Source organism: Mesocricetus auratus, unplaced genomic scaffold (genome assembly GCF_017639785.1).
Source record: "Mesocricetus auratus isolate SY011 unplaced genomic scaffold, BCM_Maur_2.0 Super-Scaffold_100003, whole genome shotgun sequence".
In the NCBI taxonomy this organism is placed as follows: domain Eukaryota; kingdom Metazoa; phylum Chordata; class Mammalia; order Rodentia; family Cricetidae; genus Mesocricetus; species Mesocricetus auratus.
Window position 1 is genome coordinate 6,777,718 of NW_024429188.1, and position 23,007 is coordinate 6,800,724.

Here is a 23,007-nt window from a genome sequence, read left to right on the forward strand (position 1 = left end):
GGCAGGCGGATCTCTGTGAGTTCAAGGCCAGCTCCAACTCTACAGAGCGAGTTCCAGGGCAGTAATACTGAGTAACCCTCTCTGATGAGGGTTGATAGGTACGGTAATCTGTGGGTACATCGACAAGGATTTAGGAACCAGTTTACTATAATGTCAGGTTATTCCCTCTTAATTTAAGCTTTCATCTTCCATTATTCCCCTTTAACCCTTTATTTTACTGAGTTCTGTCTCCCATTGAAAGCCCTCCTGCCATAGCCTCTTACTAATTTCCTGACCACGATGGGTATTCCAAATGAAACACACATATCTGAAGATTCAGAGCTAACACCCAGAAGTGAGAGATAGCATTCAATGTTTGTCTTTTTGGTTCTGGGTTATCTCACTCAGAATGTTTGTTTCTAGCTCCAATTATTTACCTGCGAATTTCACTTTTTTAAACAGCTGAATAATATTCCATTGTGCAAATCTACCACATTTTCTTTATTCGTTCATCAGTTGATGGACATCTAGACTGCTTATACTATTCTACAGCAGCAGTGAGCATGGATAAGCAGGTATCTCTAAAGTAAGATAATAGAACCCTTAGGGTATGTGTCTGAGAGTTATATAGCTGGATCATGTGGTTGATCTATTTCTAGGTTTTTGAGGAACCTCCACAATGATTTCCATAGTGGCCTCATCAGTTTGTTCTTCTGCCATCAATGAATAAGTATTCTTCTTTCCCCATATCCATGCCAGCAGATTAGGATCCAGGTTCATTCTTCTACATGTATCTATCCAGTTTGACTATACTATCTTTTCTCAGTGTGCATTGTTGGCCTCTTTGTAGGACTGTGGGTTTTTATGTGGGTTCTTAATGACAGTACCATGCTGTTTTTATTACTATACTTTTGTTGTATAACTTGAAGGGTAAGAGTCAATATTGCTATTTCCTGAACTAGAGCTCAGTGGCAAAGCTCCTTCTTAGTGTGTGCTGGGTTATAATGCACCCACACCCAGAGACACACACACATATGTGCATGAACCAGAAACACCCCCAAATTATTGCCCTTATAGCCAGTTGAGGGCCTAGAGGTGTAGAGGTAAAGTAAGAGAATGTATACCCCACGTTCGCAGCTAAGCTTGGGAGTATGTAGGCATCTGAGGATGCTCAGGTATGCTTCCTGTCATTGCTAAGAGATACGGGAGCACAGTAGTGGTTGTGTGATTCATGTGCTGAGCACACTGTACACTGAAAGGATACATAGGGTGCCTCTGTGGTTCTCTCTGGGTCTTAGATGGCTGTGCATAGTTGGCATATGGTATGAGGTGTTGTAAGATTTATGACTTTATGTGTGTGAGAAACAGGGGGGACTCTGGTAGAACGAGAGGTGGAAGGAGCAGCGCTCACTGGTAGAGAACCTTAATGGGGGTACGGGTGTGGGTATATGTGTGTCAGCAAGTGTTGTAAATTAATTACCAACCATAAGAAAAAAAGTCTGCAGAAAACAATTTAGGATCTGGGTGGGTGGGATGGATGGGGAAGTAGGAAACACTGTGGTTTTCAGAAAGGAGGAAGTGGGCCCTACTCTAGTAGCTCCCCTGAGGGCAGGAATAAGACTTTCTCAGTCTCGGCGTAGAGTCTAGCAGCTATGAAATAGTTAGCTTACTCAACCAGGCTGAGGGAAGTCAGAGAGTTGAGCAGGGCCACAAAGGGCCACAGCGATCTGGTGAAGATGCTTATATTTTCCCATGGGTAGAAGGAAGTTATGGCAAGTTCTGCCAGTAGGTTGTGTAAGAAGATGCCACCAAGAAAGAGCAAGCCCTGGGACAAAGGTAGTCGCCGAGGGAAAACAGGAGACGCTGAGAAGATGGGGTCTACAGAAGTAGGAGACAGGGATCTTGACTCTTTTTGCCCTCAGTGGGACCTCACCTTGGCCATACTGAGACTCATGAACTGAAACCCTGCTGTCCTGTGGTCAGGGTTTGGGGTATCCCTTCCAGTAGCCACACTGCTTTTCTATAACACTAGGGTCCTCTCATGTGCCCTGTGGCCTTGGAGAGCAGAGTTAGGAAAAGAACCCAGGCCAGATGCAGCCTTCCTGAAAGTCTACTATTACCTTGTTGTGTGACCTTGCGCTAGTCACCATGGCTTTCCTTGTCTTCATCTCTGCACAAGACATTGAACCAAAAAATTGCTGCTTTCCTCATCTGGGACTCCAGGGTATCCCTGAGTCTGAATTTCATTCAGTGGTCTATTCTATAGAACTGCTTACAAGGAGGCAAGAATGGAGAGGCAGCCTGTGCAGCTCCCACGGAGAATGATAGACCGCCCCACTTTGAGAAGCAGCAGGGGAACATAAGGACAGAAGCCCCACTGCACCCTGCTGCTCAGCTACTGCCCTGCTGGGTAGGGCTTGCCCAGGCCAGCTCACCTGCTTTGAGGTGTTAAGATCCGGGAAGCAGATGGAGAGCCCCGGGACCCTGTGTCTATCTATGGAGGTCTGTGTGGCAGTGTAGTTGGACTTTTCTTTGGGATGCCTGTAGCTGGCTGGGATAAGGTCAGTAGCTCAGGGAAGCAGCTATAGAATCCCCGGGTTCCCTCCAACACTAAGTGACCTAAAATCCCAGGCGACTCTGCCTGTGTGACCTTGTAAGGAAGGGTATGGATGTCTCAGTGTGTGAAGACAGCATGTAACACTTTGTTTAGAGCAGGAAGAGAGAAAATCCTGTGTTTTGTGACTATATTTGTGTGTTATCCCTGAGCTAAGACCCTCAGATACCTTGGACATGCTTGTTGCAAGAATGCAACCCGGTAAATGATGAAATGTATCTGATTTGTGTCCATGTTTGTGGGTATGTAGTGGCTTATGGCCTTAGTTAAGCTGTTTTGCTGTAGTGTGTGTGTGTGTGTGTGTGTGTGTGCGCGCGCACACAGTGAAACTGGCCTTGCAGATGCTAAGCAGGTATTGCATGCTGAGTTAACTCCCTCAACCCCAGTTTCATCATTTTATTTTTAACTTTTTAAAGATTTATTTATTTATTATGAGTACAACATCCTGCCTCCATGTATGTCTGCATGCCAGAACAGGGCACCACATCTCATTATGGATGGTTGTGAGCCACCATGTGGTTGCTGGGAATTGAACTCAGGACCTCTGGAAGAGCAGTCAGTGCTCTTAACCTCTGAGCCACCTCTCCAGCCCCAGTTTCATCATTTTAAAGACACTTAACTCTACAAAATTGTAGAGAAGAAAGTTCATATATTCTCAAGGCATTAAGAAATAGAACGAAGCCCGGCGTTGCTGGGGCACGCCTTTAATCCTAGCACTCGGGAGGCAGAGGCAGGCGGATCTCTTGAGTTCGAGGCCAGCCTGGTCTATAGAGCGAGTTCCAGGACAGCCTCCAAGCTACAGAGAAACAGAGAAACTCTCTCTCAACCCCCCACCAAAAGAAAAGAAATGGAAGGAAGAGCCAAGAATGGTAGTTTGTGTCTCTAATTCTGGCACTTGTGAGGCTGAAGCAAGACTGTCATGCATTTGAGTCCAGTCCATGCATTTTGAGGTCCTGTCTCAAAAACTAACAAAAATAAAATAATTAATAGAATGAAGAATGGCTGTATAAACAAGAGATGTAGACATGTACATAAACTTTATGGGTACTTCTACTCTCAACCTGGTTAAATTCCTGAGTTTGGTTTAAGTCCTTTATAATCTACCGACATACATGGAGTCAATGTGCAAATCACAGAGACGTATTATTTCTTGATGAAAATAGCCACTCTCCACCTTGGGCTTGTTTCTCTGTCTAAGGCCTGGAAGAAGGGCTTCCTGGCAAAACAGCGTGGTCAGTAAGGGCTCAGAGGAGCGTAGCCCTAGATACCTGCTAAGATATGCTACTTCCTATTCTCCCTTGGGATAAAACCAAGCCACTTCATGGCCAGTTTCTCCCTTTCTACAGGGCTGCACCAGGGAAACCGGATCCTGGTTAAAAGTTTGTCCCTTGACCCTGGCCAGAGTCTTGAGCCTCATCCAGAAGGCCCCCAACGGCTTCGTTCAGATCCAGGCCCTCCCACTGAAACCCCTGGCCCACGTCCTTCACCATTGAAGCGGGCACCAGGCCCTAAGCCACAGGGTAAGTGCTTCCATTAGGAGCAGAGAAATGCACCAGAGAGGTGTACAAAAAGAAAGGAGAAATTAATGGGTGGCAGAAGAATATGAAAGTGCCCTTATCTCAAGGGGCAGTGAGAGATACCTATCTAATGGGCAGAAATGTGTTGCCTGGGGCTAACATCCTACTGGGACTTCATCTCAGTCCTGCTCTGTGCCTACCTTGGGCAAAAGAAAATAAAGCGATGGCAGCACATGCCTGTACTCCCAGCACTCAGGAGGTTGAAACAGGATCGTCACTGTGACTTTAAGGTCAGTCAGGGCTATGTTATTAGTACCATTAGTACCAGGCAAGTATGACTGTATACCAAGACTGTCTCAAAAGACCAACCTAACAAATCAAAATTGTCGGGGGTATAGCTTAATGGAAAAGTGTTTACCTGGCATGTGCAAGGCAATGGGCTTGATCTCTAGCACAGAAAAGAAAATTCTGGGGTTTGAGAAATTAGTTATGGCCTGGCTATGCTAGCCACCTCTAAACCCAGTGCAGTGACATCTCTCCTTTCTTCCCCATCCACCAGTTCCCCCAAAGCCCAGCTACTTGCAGATGCCCCGGATGCTTCCTCCACCTGAGCCCATTCCTCCGCCACCATCACGCCCTCTGCCTGCAGACCCCAGAGTGGCCAAGGGTCTTGCCCCCAGAGCTGAGGCCAGCACCAGTTCTGCAGCAGTGTCATCGTTGATTGAGAAATTTGAAAGGTGAGTCTGATCCCTATAGGACCCTGTGAGGAAGGGTGGCTATGGGACAGGAAGGGACAGTTGTAGGAGAGGTCTCTTGGTCAAGCTCATACCCTGCCTCCGTGTGTGTCCATCGCCCACCTCAGAGAGCCTGTGATTGTCGCTTCGGATAGGCCAGCCCCTGGCCCCTGCCCAGTTCCCCCAGAGCCAGCCATGTTGCCACAACCACCCCCGCAGCCAACAGTATCCCAGCTCCCCGAGGGTGAGGCTTCTCGCTGCCTGTTCCTGCTGGCTCCTGGGCCCCGGGATGGTGAGAAGGTACCTAACCGGGACAGCGGCATTGACAGCATCAGCTCGCCATCCAACAGTGAAGAGACCTGCTTCGTCAGTGATGACGGGCCTCCCAGCCACAGCCTCTGCCCTGGGCCCCCTGCTCTGGCCACTATGCCAGTTGCTTTGGCCGACCCTCACCGGCCTGGCTCCCAGGAGGTTGACAGTGACCTGGAAGAGGAAGACGAGGAGGAGGAAGAGGAGGAAGAGAAGGAAAGAGAAATTCCAGTGCCTCCACTGGAGAGACAGGAGTCTGTGGAGGTACTGACCTATGCTACCCAAGAGGGAGGACCATGCAGAGAAATCATGAGCCTGGCATTTGTGCTTGGTTCTTCCCCCAGCCTGGTATTTCTCAAAACAGGGTGCTGCTTCCATTTAGTCTGCTTAGCACCCCTGGTTTCCCAGTGTGGAGCACCAGTAGCAAAACCCTGCTTCTCTTCCAAGTGACTATGACCACCAAAATGGCCATGCCTCATTCTAAATGCCTATTAGGAAGGTGGTTCCACTTTCATCAGAGAACCACTAATGGACTTCAGGTTTTTCATGACCGAGTGTGTGACACTGGGGATGTCTCTTTCCTTTCCACCCCTCACTGCAAGCCTCAATTTCCTTGTTTGCATGATAGAACCCCTCTCATGCCAGAGAGACTTCTCAGCAACTGGAGGAGGGGCCCAGAGCCAGAGCTCCAATGGGGCGTGGAGCTCTCGGTGGTTAGGACCTCTTTCCATGCCCTGTCTACTTAATGTTTCTTCACAAGTTATCCTTGCACTCAAGTAAGGTCTCAGCTAGAACTCCTGCTTTACCAGAACCAAGCTCAAGTGTGGGGCCAGGGAGTGCTGAGATGCAATGACACTCAGCAAGTGTGTAGCCTGCAAACAAGAAAGTGAGCCAGCAGGCATAATCTTAGACATTTTTATATTTCTGTGCCTTTCTCACACCCCACATATTCAGCGAGCCTTTGCTGACAGTGAACTCATTGAGTGAATAAATAGCTGATATTTAGAGACTGTAATCTGCAGTCTGTTCTGTTTTTATTTATAGGAAATCTTTTAGGGTTTGGGAGTGTAGCTTAGTGTAGAGCATTTGCCTAGCATACATGAGGCCCCAAGTTTAATCCCTAACATTGCAACAATTAAATTAAAATAAATGAAATTGTCTCCATTACACATGGACATAGGCTCTATTATTATGTCTTTATGATAGGACTCTTAAATACAGAAATAATTAGACAACTTATGCATGCAAACGAATGGTAGACTAGGATTTGAACCCAGTAAGTTGGACTTCCTAGTTCTCACATTTAACCACTAAACTATGCTCAATGAGTAAAGAAAGCAAATGAAGGGGTACATGGGTATCTGCATGAGGGAGTTCATGTCTTCAGAACTGAGGGGCAAGCTTTGTGACTGACTGACTGGCAATCAGGGATGAAGCTACAGGAAGCTTTATGCATCATATTGGGGTTATCTCAGGGTGGCACTAAGGTTAGGGCATCATGTGCACTCTCTTAGGGGAGCCAGGCATGATGACATTGCCTGTAGTCCAGCTACTGGGGAAGCGATGTAGGAGGATCACTTCAGTCTAAGTCGAGGGCACATAGCAATACCTGATAAATGAGTGGGGGAAGGGAGGGAGGGAAGAAAATCGGGTAGAAGGAGCTGGGGTTAGGGTAGAGATACTGTTTCAAGGGTCACTTCTCCTTTCCAGCTGACTGTGCAGCAGAAGGTGTTCCATATTGCCAATGAGCTCCTGCAAACTGAGAAGGCCTATGTTTCCAGGCTCCATCTCCTGGATCAGGTGAATGGCCCCCTCTAGGGTCCCAGGACCTTAGGATGTGGTAGGTAGGTTCCACAGAGGAAATGTTTAGGGCCTGAGCCTAACTCCACCCTTAAGACCAGAATCCAAGCCGGGCATTGGTGGCGCATGCCTTTAGTCCCAGCACTCGGGAGGCAGAGGCAGGTGGATCTCTGTGAGTTCGAGGCCAACCTGGTCTACAAAGCGAGTTCCTGGACAGCCTCCAAAGCCACAGAGAAACCCTGTCTCGAAAAAAAAAAAAAAAAGACCAGAATCCAGAAGCGGTAAAGTCTCTTGCTGACCTTGAAGCCAATTCTGATTATGTTTACAAGTTTAATCATCACTCCTAACTCTTAACAGACATGTACCAGTCCTGTCATTGTGACTCTGTCACTGCTCACTCTTCCCCCCTTGAATTTATCCCTCCTCATGGACCTCATTCTAACTCTTGATTCTCTTCTTGACCCTGCATCCACTAGAACCCTGAGGGTAGGGGTCTTTTTTTTCACTGTTCCATTCTAGCCTCCAAGACAGTGCTTTACACACAAGACACTCACAAATATTTGTTAAAATAAAGAGATCTAATTCCCATTTTCTCTCCGAACCTGGATCAGCTTCTGACCTTGCTCCAGGTCCTAACTTGGCATCATTCCAGTTCCTAACTCTGGGTCCTAATCTTGATGACCTACAGTTCTCTCCATTCCCACTGTTCTCAGTCTCAAGACCACTACTGATCTCAGAAATGCAGAACTCCCCTTAACTGCTGGCTCTCCTTTCCCCAGCTAAGCTCTAGTGTCAGCTGGGCTGAGTGCATCTGCCTTGGTCCACAGGTGTTCTGTGCCCGACTGCTGGAAGAAGCTCGGAACCGCAGTTCCTTCCCCGCCGATGTTGTCCATGGCATCTTCTCTAACATCTGCTCCATCTATTGCTTCCACCAGCAATTCCTGCTGCCTGAGCTAGAGAAGCGCATGGAGGAATGGTGAGGGGCTCCAGAGCCAGTCTGTTTACTCGGGCATCAACTTGCATGCAAAGCCCAAATGTATACATTGGATTTCATTCCTGGGCTGGGGATGTAGCTCTGTGGCAGAGTTCTTGTCTAGAATATGCAAGACCCTGGATTCCATTCCCAGCATCATGACAATAAGTTCATTCTTTTTTTGTGGTATGGAGGGTATTTCTATACAGGGTTTCTCTCTGTGTATCCTTGGCTATCCTGGACCTAGCTCTGTAGACCAGGCTGACCTTGAACTCACAGAGCTCCACCTGCTTCTGCCTCCCGAGTGCTGAAATAAAAGGCATGCATCACCACCACCCCATGAAATAAGTTCATTTTTACCTGCTTTCTTTCTGCAAAAAAGGCCCAACTTCTGCCTTCTAAGCTTTCACAATCTAATGTGGACATAGACCAGGACCTAGAATGCTACAGTAGAATAGCAGAGCCCTTAAGTGTATGAGAAGACTCATGAGATGGCCCAATTGGTAGAGCTGCTTGCTGCTGGCAACCTGAGTTCAAGCACTGGAACCCACATAAAGATGGAAGGAAAGAAATAGTTGTCCTTTGACTTCCACACACATGCTGTATGTGCCCACGTTCATTCTCTCTCTCTCTCTCTCTCTCTCTCTCTCTCTCTCTCTCTCTCTCTCTCTCTCTCTCTCTCTCTCTCTCTCTCCCTCTCTCCCTCTCTCTCTCTCTCTCCTCTCTCTGTCTGTCTCTCTCATGCACATGCGCATGCATGCACGTGCACACACACACACCATACCCACTCATCATCATCATCAAATTTAAGACCAAAAAAAGAATGTTGCGATCTAGCTGTTACGGTGTTGTATGCTTATAATCCCAGCACTAGGGAGTTTGTGGCAGATCAGTGAATTTGAGGCCAGCTTAGGCTACATAATGGGACTCTGCCTCAAAAAAATAAAAAACCAGAAAGAGTGAGTTTAAGAGCTAAAATGATAATCCCAGCACTCAGGAGGCAGAGGCAGGCATATCTCTGTGAGTTTGAGGCCAGCCTGGCCTACAAATAGAGTTCCAGGACTGCCAGGGCTACACAAAGAAACCCTGTCTTGAAAAACAAACAAAAAGAGCTAAAATGAGCCATGCATGGTGGCGCAAGCCTTTAATCCCAGTACTTGGGAGGCAGAGGCAGGTGGATCTCTGAGTTCGAGGCCAGCCTGGCCTACAGAGTGAGTTTCAGGATAGCCAGGACTACACAGAGAAACCCTGTCTTGAAAAAACAAACAATCAAAGAACTAAAATGGCTCGGTTCAAATTCTGCCTCTGCTACTTACTACATTTAAGCAAGTTTCCTACGTTGCTGTATCTTGGCTTCCTCATCTTTATTCATGTATGTACTTTTGTTTGTTTTTTTACAGTGTTAAGGACTAAACTTAAGGCCTTGCACATGCTAGGCAAGTGCTTTACCATGAGCTGTACTCAAGCCTTCCTGATCTTTAAAATGGGAACAAAACTAATGGCCTACCTTTTAGGGTTATTTTAAGAATTACATGTATTAATACATGTTTAGGGATTAAAAGAATTTCTGGCATGTAAGTGTTTGAAGATTATGAGCTGCTGCTCTTTGTTCTGTTTTGAGACAGGGCTTCACGGTGTAGATCAGGCTGGCCTAGATCTCACAAAGGTCCATGTGCTACCATGGCTGGCCTGAGCTACTGCTCTTATCAGTGCCAGGGTACAGGTGATGATGGGAGACTAAAGGTGATGATGGGAGACTGGGGATGCAGACAAATGGTGCGAAGCCTACCCTAGGAGTAAAGAGTGATGTGAGAACGAGCTAAGGCCCAAGGGAGAAGAGCAGGGTGTAGAGACTGACTGGCCTTTAGGTTCTTCTCTTTTGATCTAGACTATACTGTCTATACCACCTGCTTGAATGGTCTTCCCAAACAACAACCAGGCCATGTCACTGCCTGCTTAAAGTTGTCTCCATGTTCCCTCCACTCACAGGCTAAAGTGTGCCTCTTTTACAAAACTGTGGCTGTGGAGGGCTAACAGAAAGCCTAGTTCCCACATGTGCCTTTCCATCCTGTGACCCGAAATCTGCTCTGTCTTTCACGTCACACTGTGGCCACAAGAGTTCAACAAGACCTGGTTACTTTTCTTACCCTACAAGACAGTACTAGTCTCAGGGCTTGACTGGGTATGGCTCAAGACTGGGCGCAAATCAATGTATACGTGGCCCTTACAGTATGGACAGTTGGAGCTGGTGTTTCCCAGGCTGCAGGTACCAAACTGAGTCTCTCAGCCTCATTGGCCTATAATATAAGCAGCATTGCCAAAGAAGTAAGCGATTGAAAAATGGCTTTCTTCATGAGGCTGGAGATTTGTGGGAGGATCAACAGGACCATGTCAGTCCCTGCTTCTACTCTAGGGACCGCTACCCACGCATTGGTGACATCCTTCAGAAGTTGGCACCCTTTCTCAAGATGTATGGCGAGTATGTGAAAAACTTCGACCGGGCTGTAGAGCTGGTTAACACATGGACAGAGCGCTCTACCCAGTTTAAAGTCATCATCCATGAAGTGCAGGTAAGGGCTGAAACTTGATGAAACATGCTTCAGGAAGAAAGGTCTACAGGGACACGGGGAGGTCTTTAGCTAGACCTGAGCTTTTCTGCTTCTGTCACAGAAGGAAGAAGCCTGTGGCAACCTGACCTTGCAGCACCACATGCTGGAGCCCGTGCAGCGCATCCCCCGCTATGAGCTTCTTCTTAAGGACTATCTGTTAAAGCTGCCTCATGGCTCCCCGGACAGCAAGGATGCCCAGAGTGAGTGTGTGCCCCTAGGCCCTCCCTACTTGTTCACACTGGTAGATCTAGCCCAGACATCTGAGGCAGGACTCCACATTTCATTCATAGGCTGCTCTTCCAACATTTGTAATTAAAATCCCAGAATAGACTCTCCAGACTGAGGGGCCTACCTTGAGGCTCTGTGGTGAGAGGTTAGGATGAACCTCCGAGTTCATTACCCTGCCTTATTACCTAGAAAGTATCCAGTTAGGAACTTCTGACTGAAACTATACAGTCTAAGGGGCATGCCTAGTATGATCCCCTCAGGAGACCATGCATTTCTTAGGCTGAACTCAAGATTCATCTCTGGATGCAGTAGTAATGGAGTACAAAATGAAAGGGTGCTTAAATCTCCAGACCTGAACCTTTAGACTCAGAGGCTAGTCTGAATCCTTCAGGCCAAGCCTGTTTCACTGATTCTCCATGGGTGAGCTCCCGAGTAAAAGCCCCATATAGCCAGACTTCTAATTTTCCATCCTCCAGAGTTAACACTCTACTCCTGGCCTGCTGGCCAAGAATAAACCTCCCTAAAAGGTTTCAAGCCTGACCAGAAGCCCGATGTTGCCTTTCTAGTACTGATTTTTCCAGACGTCGTGCCCCCATGTTTTTTATGCCTCTCGGGCTTTAATCTATAGGTTGAGATTCCTCCTCCTCCTCCCCTTCCTCCCCTTCCTCCCCTTTCTCCTCTTCCTCCCCTTCCTCCTCCTCCTCCTCACAGTGAGTCTTCTTTCAGTGAACAACTAGACTAGTATTTGGTTTAGATTCCTTCCATGTTGACCGCATCTGTATAGGGCCAGACCCCAGTTAGAGCTCTTGATTCTAGCCCACTGGCTCTTCCTTAAGCTCATATTTTCATTTATTCATCATTAACGTAACAGCTAAGCGTTCGTGCACTGTTCCAGGCACTGGGACTAGGAAGCTGAGCCAAATAGATGAGGTCTTTGACTTAGGGAGCATGTATTCTAGTTGGAGAGACCCAATAAGAATGTGACAAGTACACAGGAAAATATTTGCCAGGTGCTAAGCGTGACTTGGAGAAGTAGAAGAGAATGATGTAACAGCAACTGGGCAGTTGGGTGACTTCAATGCAGGGAAGATGGTTGAACCAAAACCTGAATAACAAGAAAGTTGCCATGGGCCAAAGGGAGGGGAATGTTCCAGGCAGCTGTAGTATCAAATGTAGAGTTCCCAAAGCAGGGGGAGATTGGCAAGTGGGTAGAGGTAGATGTGTCTCTATGACAACAAGAGGGTCAGTGTGACCTGAGCGTGACAAGGGAAGGCAGAATGGTCATTAGAAGAGAGGTTGGCAGAGCAAAGCTTTGAAGGCTGAGAAGAAGTGATTAATTTATTCTGAGTATAGTGGATAGTTATGGGAAGGTCATGGTTAGCATTAACTGGAGAATAAAGAAGGAGCCAGGAAATCTATAAGAGGGCCTTTGCAATAACCTTATATGACGAAAGCTGACGTAGATGAAAATAGTAGCAGCAGAAGTAATGAAAAATGATTCCATTCAGGATGTGTTCTTTTGGTAAGTGGCACTGAAAAGTCTAAGATACCATAGATAATGGAGATTGGTAGAGTCCAGAATGATGGTTCTTGGGGCTAGAGAGAGAGCTCTGTGGTTAAGAGCATATACCACCTTATATAGCCAAGTTCGGTTTCCAGCACCCAAACCCAGGTAACTCACTAGCTCCAGAGGGATCAGGACTCCATGTGCACTTACATACACACACAGTTTAAAAGTAAATCATAAACCACACTGATGGTTCTTGCTGCGTATGGTGATACAGCTGGGAGGCAGAGGCAGGAAGATCACTGAGTTTGAGACCACCTTAGGCAGCATATGAGAACTGTCTGAATGACAGTTATTGAGATATGCTGTTTGGTGAGCTGCCAGTTTAGACAGATGAGTCTAGCATTCCAGGGAGGGATTTGAATGTCATTGGTCCACACTTAGTATTGCCAAAGGGAGTGAAATATAAATTGAAGGGAAAATGGGAGGTTAAGCTTCAAAACCCAGGAAAGTGGGACCCGCAAAGGAGGTGAAGAAGCAGCCGGGAAAGGAGCAGGAAAACAGAAAGTCTGCATGTCACAGGGATGGGGAGCAAACAGTTGACTCCTGTGCTAATCCCAAACCCTTTACCCAACCAGATGAGAGCACTTTGCTACCCAGCCTAGACCTCTCAATAGAGCTAGCCTCTAGAAAGTTTGGTAACCGAGCTCTGCAAACAGACAGCTGCATACTAAGTACCATATTCTTCTCCAAATACGAGCAAACCATAAAACCTAAACCTCAGGGCTGGAGAGATGGCTTAGCACTTAAGACCACTGACTGCTCTTCCAGAGACCTGGGTTCAATTCCCAGCACCCACATGGCAGCTCACAACTGTCTGTAACTCCAAGATCTGACACTCACACAGAGACATACATGCAGGCAAAACACCAGTGCACATAAAATAAAAATAAATTATTAAAAAAAACTAAGCCTCAAGAAAGTGCTTTCCAGCCAGGCAGTGATGACGCACGCCTTTAATCTCAGCACTTGGGAAGGTAGAGTAGGCGTTGTGAATTCAAGGCCAGTCTGGTCTACTAACCAAGTTACAGCCAGAGCAGTTACACAGAGAAACCTTGTCTTGAAAAACACAAAAACAAAGTGCCTTTTAGGCCAGGTACCTTGGTGGCTCATGTTTGTAATCATAGCTACTATAGGGGCCAAGGCGTGAGGATAAACTACCTGGACTACAAGGTAAATCCAAAGCCAACCTGGGAAACTTAAAACTTAGGAAGGAAAAAAAGTAGCAGTGGAGCACTTAGCGTGTGTGAGGCCACAGGGTAAATCTCCAGGGCTTCAAATAAAAAAAAAAACAACCCTAAACCCAGTTGGATGTGGTGGTACACACCTTTAGTTCCAGCACTTGGGAGGCAGAGGTAGGCAGGATGGAGGCCAGCCTGGGCTAAAGAGTGAATTCTAGGACAGCAGGACTATACAGAAAACCCTTGTCTTGAAAAAAAAAACTAACACCCCCCCAAATAAACCAAACAATACAACATAAAAGCATATGTGTTTTCCAGCAAACTTCAGCCTTGGTTATCTCATAACCTTTCTCACAATAGGAATGATAATGTTGCCTACCTCAGAATCATTTTGAGATGCTAAATGAGATAATGGAGTTAAAACTTTAAGCACACTACCTGGCACAAGGCAAAGACTCAATAAACATTAGGTTGTTTTTTTTTTCAAGACAGGGTTTCTCTGTAGCTTTGGAGCCTGTACTGGAACTCACTCTGTAGACCAGGGTAGCCTCGAGCTCACAGACGCCTATCTGCCTCTGCCTCCTGAGTACTGGGATTAAAGGTGTGTGCCACTATCACCCGGCAGCATTCGTTATTTTTGATGGCTACTGTCAGCCGTACTGCATTAGCCATCAGGTTGAGCTTATTGACTTCAGTGTCATGGTTTTTGTTTTTCACTAGCATCAAACTTATCTGAGTCTCTACAGCAAATGTCAGTGTCCCCTATATTAACGCCACCCTCCACCCCTTCACACAAATAAGCTTCCTAGGATGGTTTTGGGAGCTGCTTTGATTGAGAACCTCTGAGAGCCAGCTAAGATTTGCACACTGTGTTCCCCAGCCAAGATCCTATGCTCCTTGTCTTTTATGTCTCAAAGTAAAATCCATAAGCTGAGGCCCACTGAATCATCTTTTTGGTTCTGCTGATTGACTCATCTCCTTTTAGCTCCCAGACTAAACTCTAGAACCTGGATTCAATTCTCAAACTGCCTGCTTCGGACTGCTGCCTTCAGCTACCTACTTACACTAAGCCCAAGACTGAACTCTAGATTGAGACCCCAGGCTGCCAAGCCAAGCCTAGGCCCCACTAAAGCTTCTAACTTTAGACTAACATCCCCACAACAGACTCCCAGAGACTGTACACATGGGATTCCCAGTAAGGTCGATCTGTTTCCTGCACGGTAGATCACTAGACAGGTTCTGATAGCAAACACAGTTTCCAATCTGAGCCCAGCCACATATCAGGCCTAAGTTTTTCAAGAAGATTTATTTATTATATATAGTGTCCCTCCTGCATGTAGGCCTGCAGGCCAGAGGCCAGAAGAAAGCACCAGATCTTACTTATTACAGATAGTTTCGAGCCACCATGTGGTTGCTGGGAACTGAACTCAGGACCTTTGGAAGAACAGGCAGTGCTCTTAACCTCTGAGTCACCTCACCAGCCCCAGACCTAGGTTTATGTGCCCCCAATTTGCCAGTCTTCTCTTCCTTTTGGGCTCTACTGGGGTGTGAAAGCTGCAGCATACAAGAGAAAAAGCAGCTCTCGTGGCAACTGCTACCTTCCAGTTAGAAAATCACCTGGCTGACTCTTGGGTTTGTCCTCAGCTAAATGGGGCATAGTAACACCTGTCTTCTGAGGCTCTGTTTACTGGAGGAGCTAATTTATCCTGAGTATCCTTTGGAATCCCTGAGGAAGGTAGTGGGAACTCGGCCCTGTCCTAGGAAGCCTCAGATGCAGTGAGTGGTAAGTGCAGTATGACTAGTGAGGAAGAAGAAGCAAGGACAGTGTTCTAACTCATCCTTGGAACGTAGGAAAGGCTGCTAGACGCAGTGAGCTGAATCCAGAAGACGGGCAGTTGGCCAGATGAAGCAAGACAGGACATGTTTAAGGAGGTGCATATGGAGGAACCCGCGGCAATCAATAGAAGCCAGTCACCGAGGGCTTTGAATGCTAGACAAAAGGGCTGGGTCTTTGCTGTGCTGGCACAGAGTGAGACATTGACAGATTTAAGCAGAGGGGAAGCAGTAAACTGTGTGCAAGAAAGCTCCTTCTGGCTGCCAGGGCTGAAGAAGAGTTGGAGAAAGGCCCAGCACCTGAAAGGCATATGGAGACTTGAGCTGGAGCAGTGGCCACAGATTTGCTTGAGTACCAGAATGTGCTCATCTTAGGAAACAGGGCCTGGCTTGCGATCCATGGGGACATGTGCTTCTTCAGTCCAGGCATAGATTCTGAGCGGGGAGTCCACTGTGTAGAGTGGGGGCCATGAAGGTACAGCCAGTATAAGCAGAGGCAGGGTTTGTTTGACATGAGGAGGCTTATGGAGATTTCGTTTCGATTTTTTCATGGTAACACCTGGTCACGGTAGGAAATATGCAAATTACAGAGAAGAAGACAGAAATAGGGGGCCAAGAAGCCACCTGTGACCTGAGTCCCATGATGAATGTTTAGGCATACACTCTTTTTAGATGTATGTATTCGCAATAATTTGATCATTTTTTAATATTCAAGCTTGTATCCTTTTCTTAAAACACTCTAAACATTTCCCATATTACTAAAAACCCTACATAAGTATCATTGGGAAAGCCTGATATTCTCTTATATGAGTGCGCTGTAAATTATGTAACTGAGCGCCTATGGCTGGACATTTTTGTTTTAGGTTTGGTATTGCTAAAACACCATTGCAGTGAAAGTGCATTTGTGCATAGAAGATGTGCCTATAATCAGAATCAGGAAGACAAACAATAGAACCCCTTTCTTCTTCCCTTACTGGTGCACTAGAATTGAATGTAGGGCTTCTATCACACAAGGCAAGTGCTACCACAAAGTCACATTCCTCCTAGCTCTTTGTTTTTTGCTGTTGCTGCTGCCGCCCCCTTATCTTTATCATCGTCTTCATTTTCGGTGTGTGTGTGTTTGAGATAGGGTCTTATGTATCTAGGCTGACCTCAAACTTGCTGTCTGCCTAAGGATGACCTTGAATTTCTGACCTTACTACCTCTACCGCCTGTGGTAGGATTATAGCACACACCACCACATGCAGTTTATGCTGTGCTAGGGATGGACCCCAGAGCCTTGCACATGCTAAGCAGACACTCCACCAACTGAACTACATCCCCAGCCTTCTTTAGTTTTAATCTTTTGTTGTTGCCGCTGCTGCTTTGCTTTGATTTGAGATCACCCAGGGGATTCTGCCTCAAAAAAAAAAAAAAACCAAGCAAACAAAACAAACAAGAACTATCCATAGTCCCAATATCCAGAAATAACTGTCCAAACACGACCAGGTTTCCTGCCAAGCTTACATTTTATTGGCTGCCAGCTATCCCATATTTCTGCTACTTTGATGTTAGTCTGGACAGCTTCTGATTTGAAATGATGTTGCCATGAGCATCTTTTGAGGCTGGCATTTGCTGGGAAGGGGAGAGTGTAGTCGGGCCAGGAGGAGATATTGGTGGCGGAGAGAAGTCCCCAGAGTTTCGTCTCTGCTTGACTCCCATCTGATCCCACTTCTCTGTGCCATAGAGTCTTTGGAGCTGATAGCCACAGCAGCAGAGCACTCTAATGCTGCCATCCGGAAAATGGTAAGTGACCCTCCTATCCCTGCCCTTCCTTGGCCGTCCCGCTATGGTAGCTCTGTTCTGGTACTGGGGGGGGGTGGGAGCTTGTAACTTGATGACATCCAAGGGGGGAGGTGTTGCCCACCCCAAACTTTACCTTGTTCTCACTGCCAGGAACGAATGCACAAACTGCTGAAGGTCTATGAGCTGCTAGGGGGTGAGGAAGACATTGTCAGTCCCACCAAAGAGCTCATAAAAGAAGGCCATATTCTTAAGCTGTCTGCAAAGAATGGGACCACTCAAGATCGATACCTCATATTAGTAAGTGTCAGGTGTGGGCCTGTGGGTGGGCGTACCCTCCCTTAATACATAGGTGACCTGGCAGTCATTCAACAATAGACCTCTAGCCATTTCTTCCATTATATTTTCACTATGTGAGCTAGAATATATATATTGCTTTTATAGATCGTGTAACTACAATTTATATGTGACTTGACCAGGTTACCACTAGGAAGTAACTCCCATGACATTTTCATGCATCCCAAATCTTTTCCTTCCTAGTTCAACGACCGCCTCCTTTACTGCGTGCCCAGGCTGCGGCTCCTTGGCCAGAAGTTTAGCGTGCGGGCACGCATTGATGTAGATGGCATGGAGGTGAGAAGTGGAAATGTGGGGTGGGGCATTGGTACTGAGGAGAGCATGCATACCTTGACCCCAGTCTGCATGTGCATATGTGCAGGGCCCTGCGGAGCTCTGTAGGCTTCACCATGACCCTTCCCTTCCCCATTCAGCTAAAGGAGAGCTCCAACCTCAACATGCCTCGGACCTTCCTGGTATCAGGAAAGCAGCGCTCTCTAGAACTCCAGGCCAGGTACCTGTCCTTGCCTATGCCTTCTCTCCAGCTCACTCTTTACTTCAGATATGCTGAGACATTCCAGGCCTAGAGTTCTTTCCAGAGAAAGAGTGAACACCTTTCTCTAACGATGTGGACTTGCTCTTCAGCTATGTGTGTGTGCGATCCTGAACACTAGAAACTTGGATGCATGGTGTGGGGAGAGGGTGGCACTTCTGTCAGGAAAGCATGTTGGACAATGAACAAGCAGTGCAGAGTGGGTTACTTAACCCTATCATGAATAACAAAATTCAAAATGGCTATCGCCACACCTGGCTACCATGAGTTCCTTTTAAAGCTGAAGAAGTTGAGGTACCTTGCCCTAGATCCAGCTAGCAAGGATCAGAGCTGAAATTAGAGCTTAGGTCACCTCGGCTCAGCACATGGGCTCCTAGCCACTGACCATACTGCTTTGTGAGAGCCCAGGTGAGAGTGTGTAACAAGGTCGTGATCAGGGCTTGAGGATGAGTGTGCATTGGTCCATGACCCTTTGCTGATAGACTACATGAAAGTGAGAGGTTCTGATGGGGACTGCATAAGGCAGGAGGGAGAAGGGTAAAGAAACAAAGTAGTTGGGCCTTGAAGTTCTGGGAGACCAAGAGAACCTCCCTGAGGCCTGCAGTGGGGAAAGCAGGAAGGAGCAACACACTCCCCTAGAAAAGAGGACCATCCGGGAAAGGGACAGCCACACAGACACGGTATCTGCCTAGAGTTAGGGAGCTCAATGCTGGGTATAGAGGGACACACCAAGCAGTGTTTGGTTTCCTCCTCGTATCAATAGGATGACATGGAGAGGTTACTTTGTAGTCATATTTACTGTCTGTAATTATCCCAGGTTGACCTTGAACTCAAAATAATCCTCCTGCTTAGTCTCCCTAGTGCTCAGATGACTGGTGTGAACCACATACCAAATTTCTTAAAACTTTGATTGTTTTTTCATGATACCGTTTCTCTGTGTAACAGCCACAGAGTTATACAGAGTTCAAGGACAGCATGGCCTACAGAGTGAGTTCAGGACATCCAGAACTACACAGAGAAACCTGTTTCAAAATAAACCCAAACCATCAACAAAACAAAAAACTACTGATGCCTAGGTTCCATCCCCAAAGATTCTGATTTAATTGGTCTGCAAGTATTCTCAACAAAGCTCCTCAGGTGATTTGATGTGTGTGCCAAAACTTAGAACCACTGATTTAAGAGTCAATAACTAGGGTTAGGAACAGAGAACTTGCTTAGCATATATAAGGACCTGGATTCCATCCCCAGAATCTCTCCCCTTCCACACACAGAAGCCAAAAAGATTTTAACAGATCTTTTTTTTTCTTTTTTTTTTAAATTTATTTTTAAGTTTAAATTTAGATTAGAAACAAGGTTGCTTCACAAGTCAGTTCCAGGTCCCTCTCCCTTTCCCTCCCCTCCACCTTTGCCCTCCCCCCAACCCTCCCATTATCCCCTCATTTCCCCAGGGAGGGTGAGGCCCTCCATGGGGGTGTCCATAGTCTGTCATTTCATCCAGGGCAGGGCCTAGACCCTCCCCCAAGAGTTCAGGGTGAGAGTGCATCTCACATTGTTGGATTGGAGTCCAAAGTCCGTGTGTATACTCGGGATGAGTACTGATCTACTGCCCAAGGCTCAATAGATTACCTAGGCCTCCTCACTGACACCCACATTCAGGGGGGTCTTGATCAGTCCCGTGCTGGATTCCCATGCTAATGTCTGGGATTCAAGAGTTAACCTTTGTCAGGTTAGCTGTTTCTGGAGGTTAAACCAGCCCAGTCTTAATCCCTTTGGTCATCAGTCCTCCCTCTCTGTTACTGGCTTTCTTGAGTTCAGCTCAGTGCTTAGCCATGGGAGTCTGCCTCGTCTTCCATCAGCCACTGAATGAAGTTTCTGTTTCCCAGACTCTCTGGCCATGGGATTGTAGGCTGGCACTTCCCCAGATCTATGTCTAAAATCCATATATGAGAGAGTACATGCCATGTTTCTCTTTTTGTGACTGCGTTACCTCACTCAGGATGGTTTCTTCTAGTGTCATCCATTTGCCTGCAAATCTCAGGATTCCATTGTTTTTTTTCTGCTGAATAGTACTCCATTGTGTAAATGTACTACATTTTCTGTATCCACTCTTCGGTTGAGGGGCATCTAGGTTGCTTCCAAGTTCTGGCTATTACAAATAATGCTGCTATGAACATAGTAGAACAGACATCCTTGTTGTATGTATCTTTTGGATATATGCCTAAGAGTGGAGTTGCTGGGTCTTGTGGTAGGTTTATTCCCTATTTACCAGATCTTTTTGGCTTGGTTTCATTGGGGGCTTTCCCCCCAGGCCATCCTTGGAATTCCTGAGTTTAAATGGTCTTCCTAACTTAGTCTCCCAAGTAAGTGGAACTAAAAAATATTAACTTTACCCTTATACACTTTATGCATGGCCACAAATTCTACCATAATTCTTAAAAATCAAAAGCAGCATGTGTGCACTGCTAAGAAATACAAGTTGAGAAATACAAACAAGAAATCTTTATGTGAATATATAGTCAGAATAAACCCCTCTCTATGCTGAGTTTACAGATATTTGCCACAATTTCTAGCTGTTGTGTAGATACTGGGGATTGAGCTCAGGTTTTCATGCTTGTACAGCAAACACTTTCCCAACTGAGCCATTTTCCTAGTACCTGCTGTCACATTTTATTAATGAATATTTTCCAAAATACAGAAAAGGATCCCAGTGAACACTAATAAAACCACCATTTAGTCTACAGGGGTTAAGATGGAACTATATTTAGTTTCTCACATATATATCCTTTTAGCCGCCCACCAATCCAATGGCTTTCAATTGTTTATTAGTAGATGTCAATTGTACATCGTGCTAGGTTTCATAAAGACTTTTGGTTTTTGAGACAGGGCTTCTCTGTGTAGTTCTGCCTGTCTTGGAACTCACTCTGTAGGCCAGGCTGTCCTTGAACTCACAGACATCCACCTGCCTCTGCCTCTCGAGTGCTGGGATTAAAGGCATGTGCTATCACACCTGGCAAGACATTTTTCATACAAGTATGTATATCCTGTACTTTGACCATACTTTCCATTCGGACTCCTTGCTTCTCACTGTCCTTCCCCCAACAGTCTTGCTTCTACTTTGATGTCATATGTACAAATGATTTTATGTATAGTAAGATCTAAAGTCCACAAATGAGATAAAACACATGGTATTTGTTTTTCTGCATCTGCCTTATTTCACTTAATATAATGATCTGTAGTAGTTGCATCCATTTTCTGGCAAATGACATAATTTTATTCCTTATGAAACTCCACTAACACATACACACACACACACACACACACACACACACACACACACACACACACACTTTCTTATCTACCTGTCAGTTGATACAACCCAGGGCTGATTTCATAATGGCTGTTGTGAATAGTGATACAATAAACATAGATGGGCATGTAGTCTCTATGGTGTGCTGACTGGAATCTTTCATGTATATACCTAGGTGCTGGGTCAGTATTTGAAGTATTAGCATACTTGATTTCAACTTATACTACAGAGCCATAACTAAATACCATGGTGCTGACACAAAAACAGACATGTAGATTGATGAATAGAATATAGGACCTAGAAAACACATACAGCCTTACCCAACTAATTTGCTTACTTTTTGCTTTTTTGAGACAGGGTCTTCTGTAGCACAAGACAACCCTGAACTCCTGATCCTGTCTCTATCTACTAAGTGCTGGGTTTACAGATGTGCCATCAAGCTTTACTTAGCCACTTGATTTTTAACAAAGATGCTAAAAACATACATTGTAGAAAAGACAGTTCTTCAACAGATGGTGCCAAGAAAACTGAATATCCAATGACTTTTAAAAATGTATTTTTAATTACGTGTATGAGTGTATATCTGTGTATGGGTTTGAGCACGTGAGTGCAATTGCCTTAGGATCAGAGACACTGAATCACCTTGGAATTGGAGTTAACAGGTGGTAGGAGATACTCTGGATGCTAGGAACTGAACTCTGCACGACTACATGCCCTCAACCACTGAGCCCTTTCGATGACTTAATACATTTCAAAATCAGTTGCAGGCTTTATCATACATCACCTCCTCAAGAGGTTAGTACTTGTTTGACCACCACCTCCTGATAGGTAAGCACTCAGCCACTAACCTACATCCCCACATCCCCAATGTTGACTCACATCCTAACTTTTTCATACCGTGGTCTTAATGGTACAGTGGGATTTTCATATTAGGAAAATACATTTAAAGCTTAGAATATACATGTGGAAGGAAAATAAAAGAGTCCAAATGAAAGAGAGCAGAAAATGAAGGGTCCTATTCCTATTGGGTGGTTGATAAGGTTGTACCACGGCAGAGGTCTTGGAGAACACAAGGCTATGGAAGAACCAAGGAAAAAGAGCCAAGGATGTCAAACCATGTATTGTAGCAGACAGCATGCTGGGCACTTTACACATCATGTTAGTGATGCTTAGAACAGTGACAAACACCATCTTCGTGGAAGAGAAAAACCTGCCCTTTGCAAAGCGGGCATGTTACAGTCTCACGTGTGTTCCATACTCTCACATAATCTTCACCATTGCCTTTGTCTGAGACCTAGCACCTCCCTTTGGAAACCTTCCTTAAAAGCCGCCGAGGCAGGTCCCCCTCTCCGGACTCCTCGGTCTTTGTTGCATCTAGTCTCACACTGATCCCCGTGTTGTCCCTGTGTGTCTCCTCTATTGCACTATGAGCTCCTTGAGGGCAGGGACTTCTCTGAAGCCTAAGTTCCTAGTACTGGGATCTGGAAGACATTGTTGAATAAAAAAAGCTTATGTGACTTGTCCGAGGTTACATAATCTTAAGTGAAGAAGTGAAGTCAAAGCTAGGTCCTGTAACTCTAAAACATCACTCCGATTGCCTTTTGTTGACCTGCCTAACCCAACCCTTTCTTTTTTCCCCTACAAGGACTGAGGAAGAGAAGAAAGACTGGGTCCAGGTAACACCA

The 23,007-nt window shown here is 45.9% G+C and overlaps 1 protein-coding gene across 1 annotated transcript in view; it reads left to right on the forward strand.

The window, feature by feature from the left end:
• Fgd1 (FYVE, RhoGEF and PH domain containing 1) overlaps positions 1-23,007 on the forward strand; it is a 41,569-nt gene that overhangs the window by 14,565 nt on the left and 3,997 nt on the right. Inside the window, exons 2-13 of the mRNA XM_005087840.4 lie at positions 3,940-4,113; positions 4,670-4,847; positions 4,973-5,417; positions 6,864-6,953; positions 7,781-7,929; positions 10,340-10,496; positions 10,597-10,735; positions 17,071-17,129; positions 17,280-17,426; positions 17,667-17,759; positions 17,897-17,976; positions 22,968-22,998. Coding sequence (XP_005087897.1) covers positions 3,940-4,113; positions 4,670-4,847; positions 4,973-5,417; positions 6,864-6,953; positions 7,781-7,929; positions 10,340-10,496; positions 10,597-10,735; positions 17,071-17,129; positions 17,280-17,426; positions 17,667-17,759; positions 17,897-17,976; positions 22,968-22,998 — 1,742 coding nt within the window. The remainder of the gene's footprint in view (positions 1-3,939; positions 4,114-4,669; positions 4,848-4,972; positions 5,418-6,863; positions 6,954-7,780; positions 7,930-10,339; positions 10,497-10,596; positions 10,736-17,070; positions 17,130-17,279; positions 17,427-17,666; positions 17,760-17,896; positions 17,977-22,967; positions 22,999-23,007) is intronic.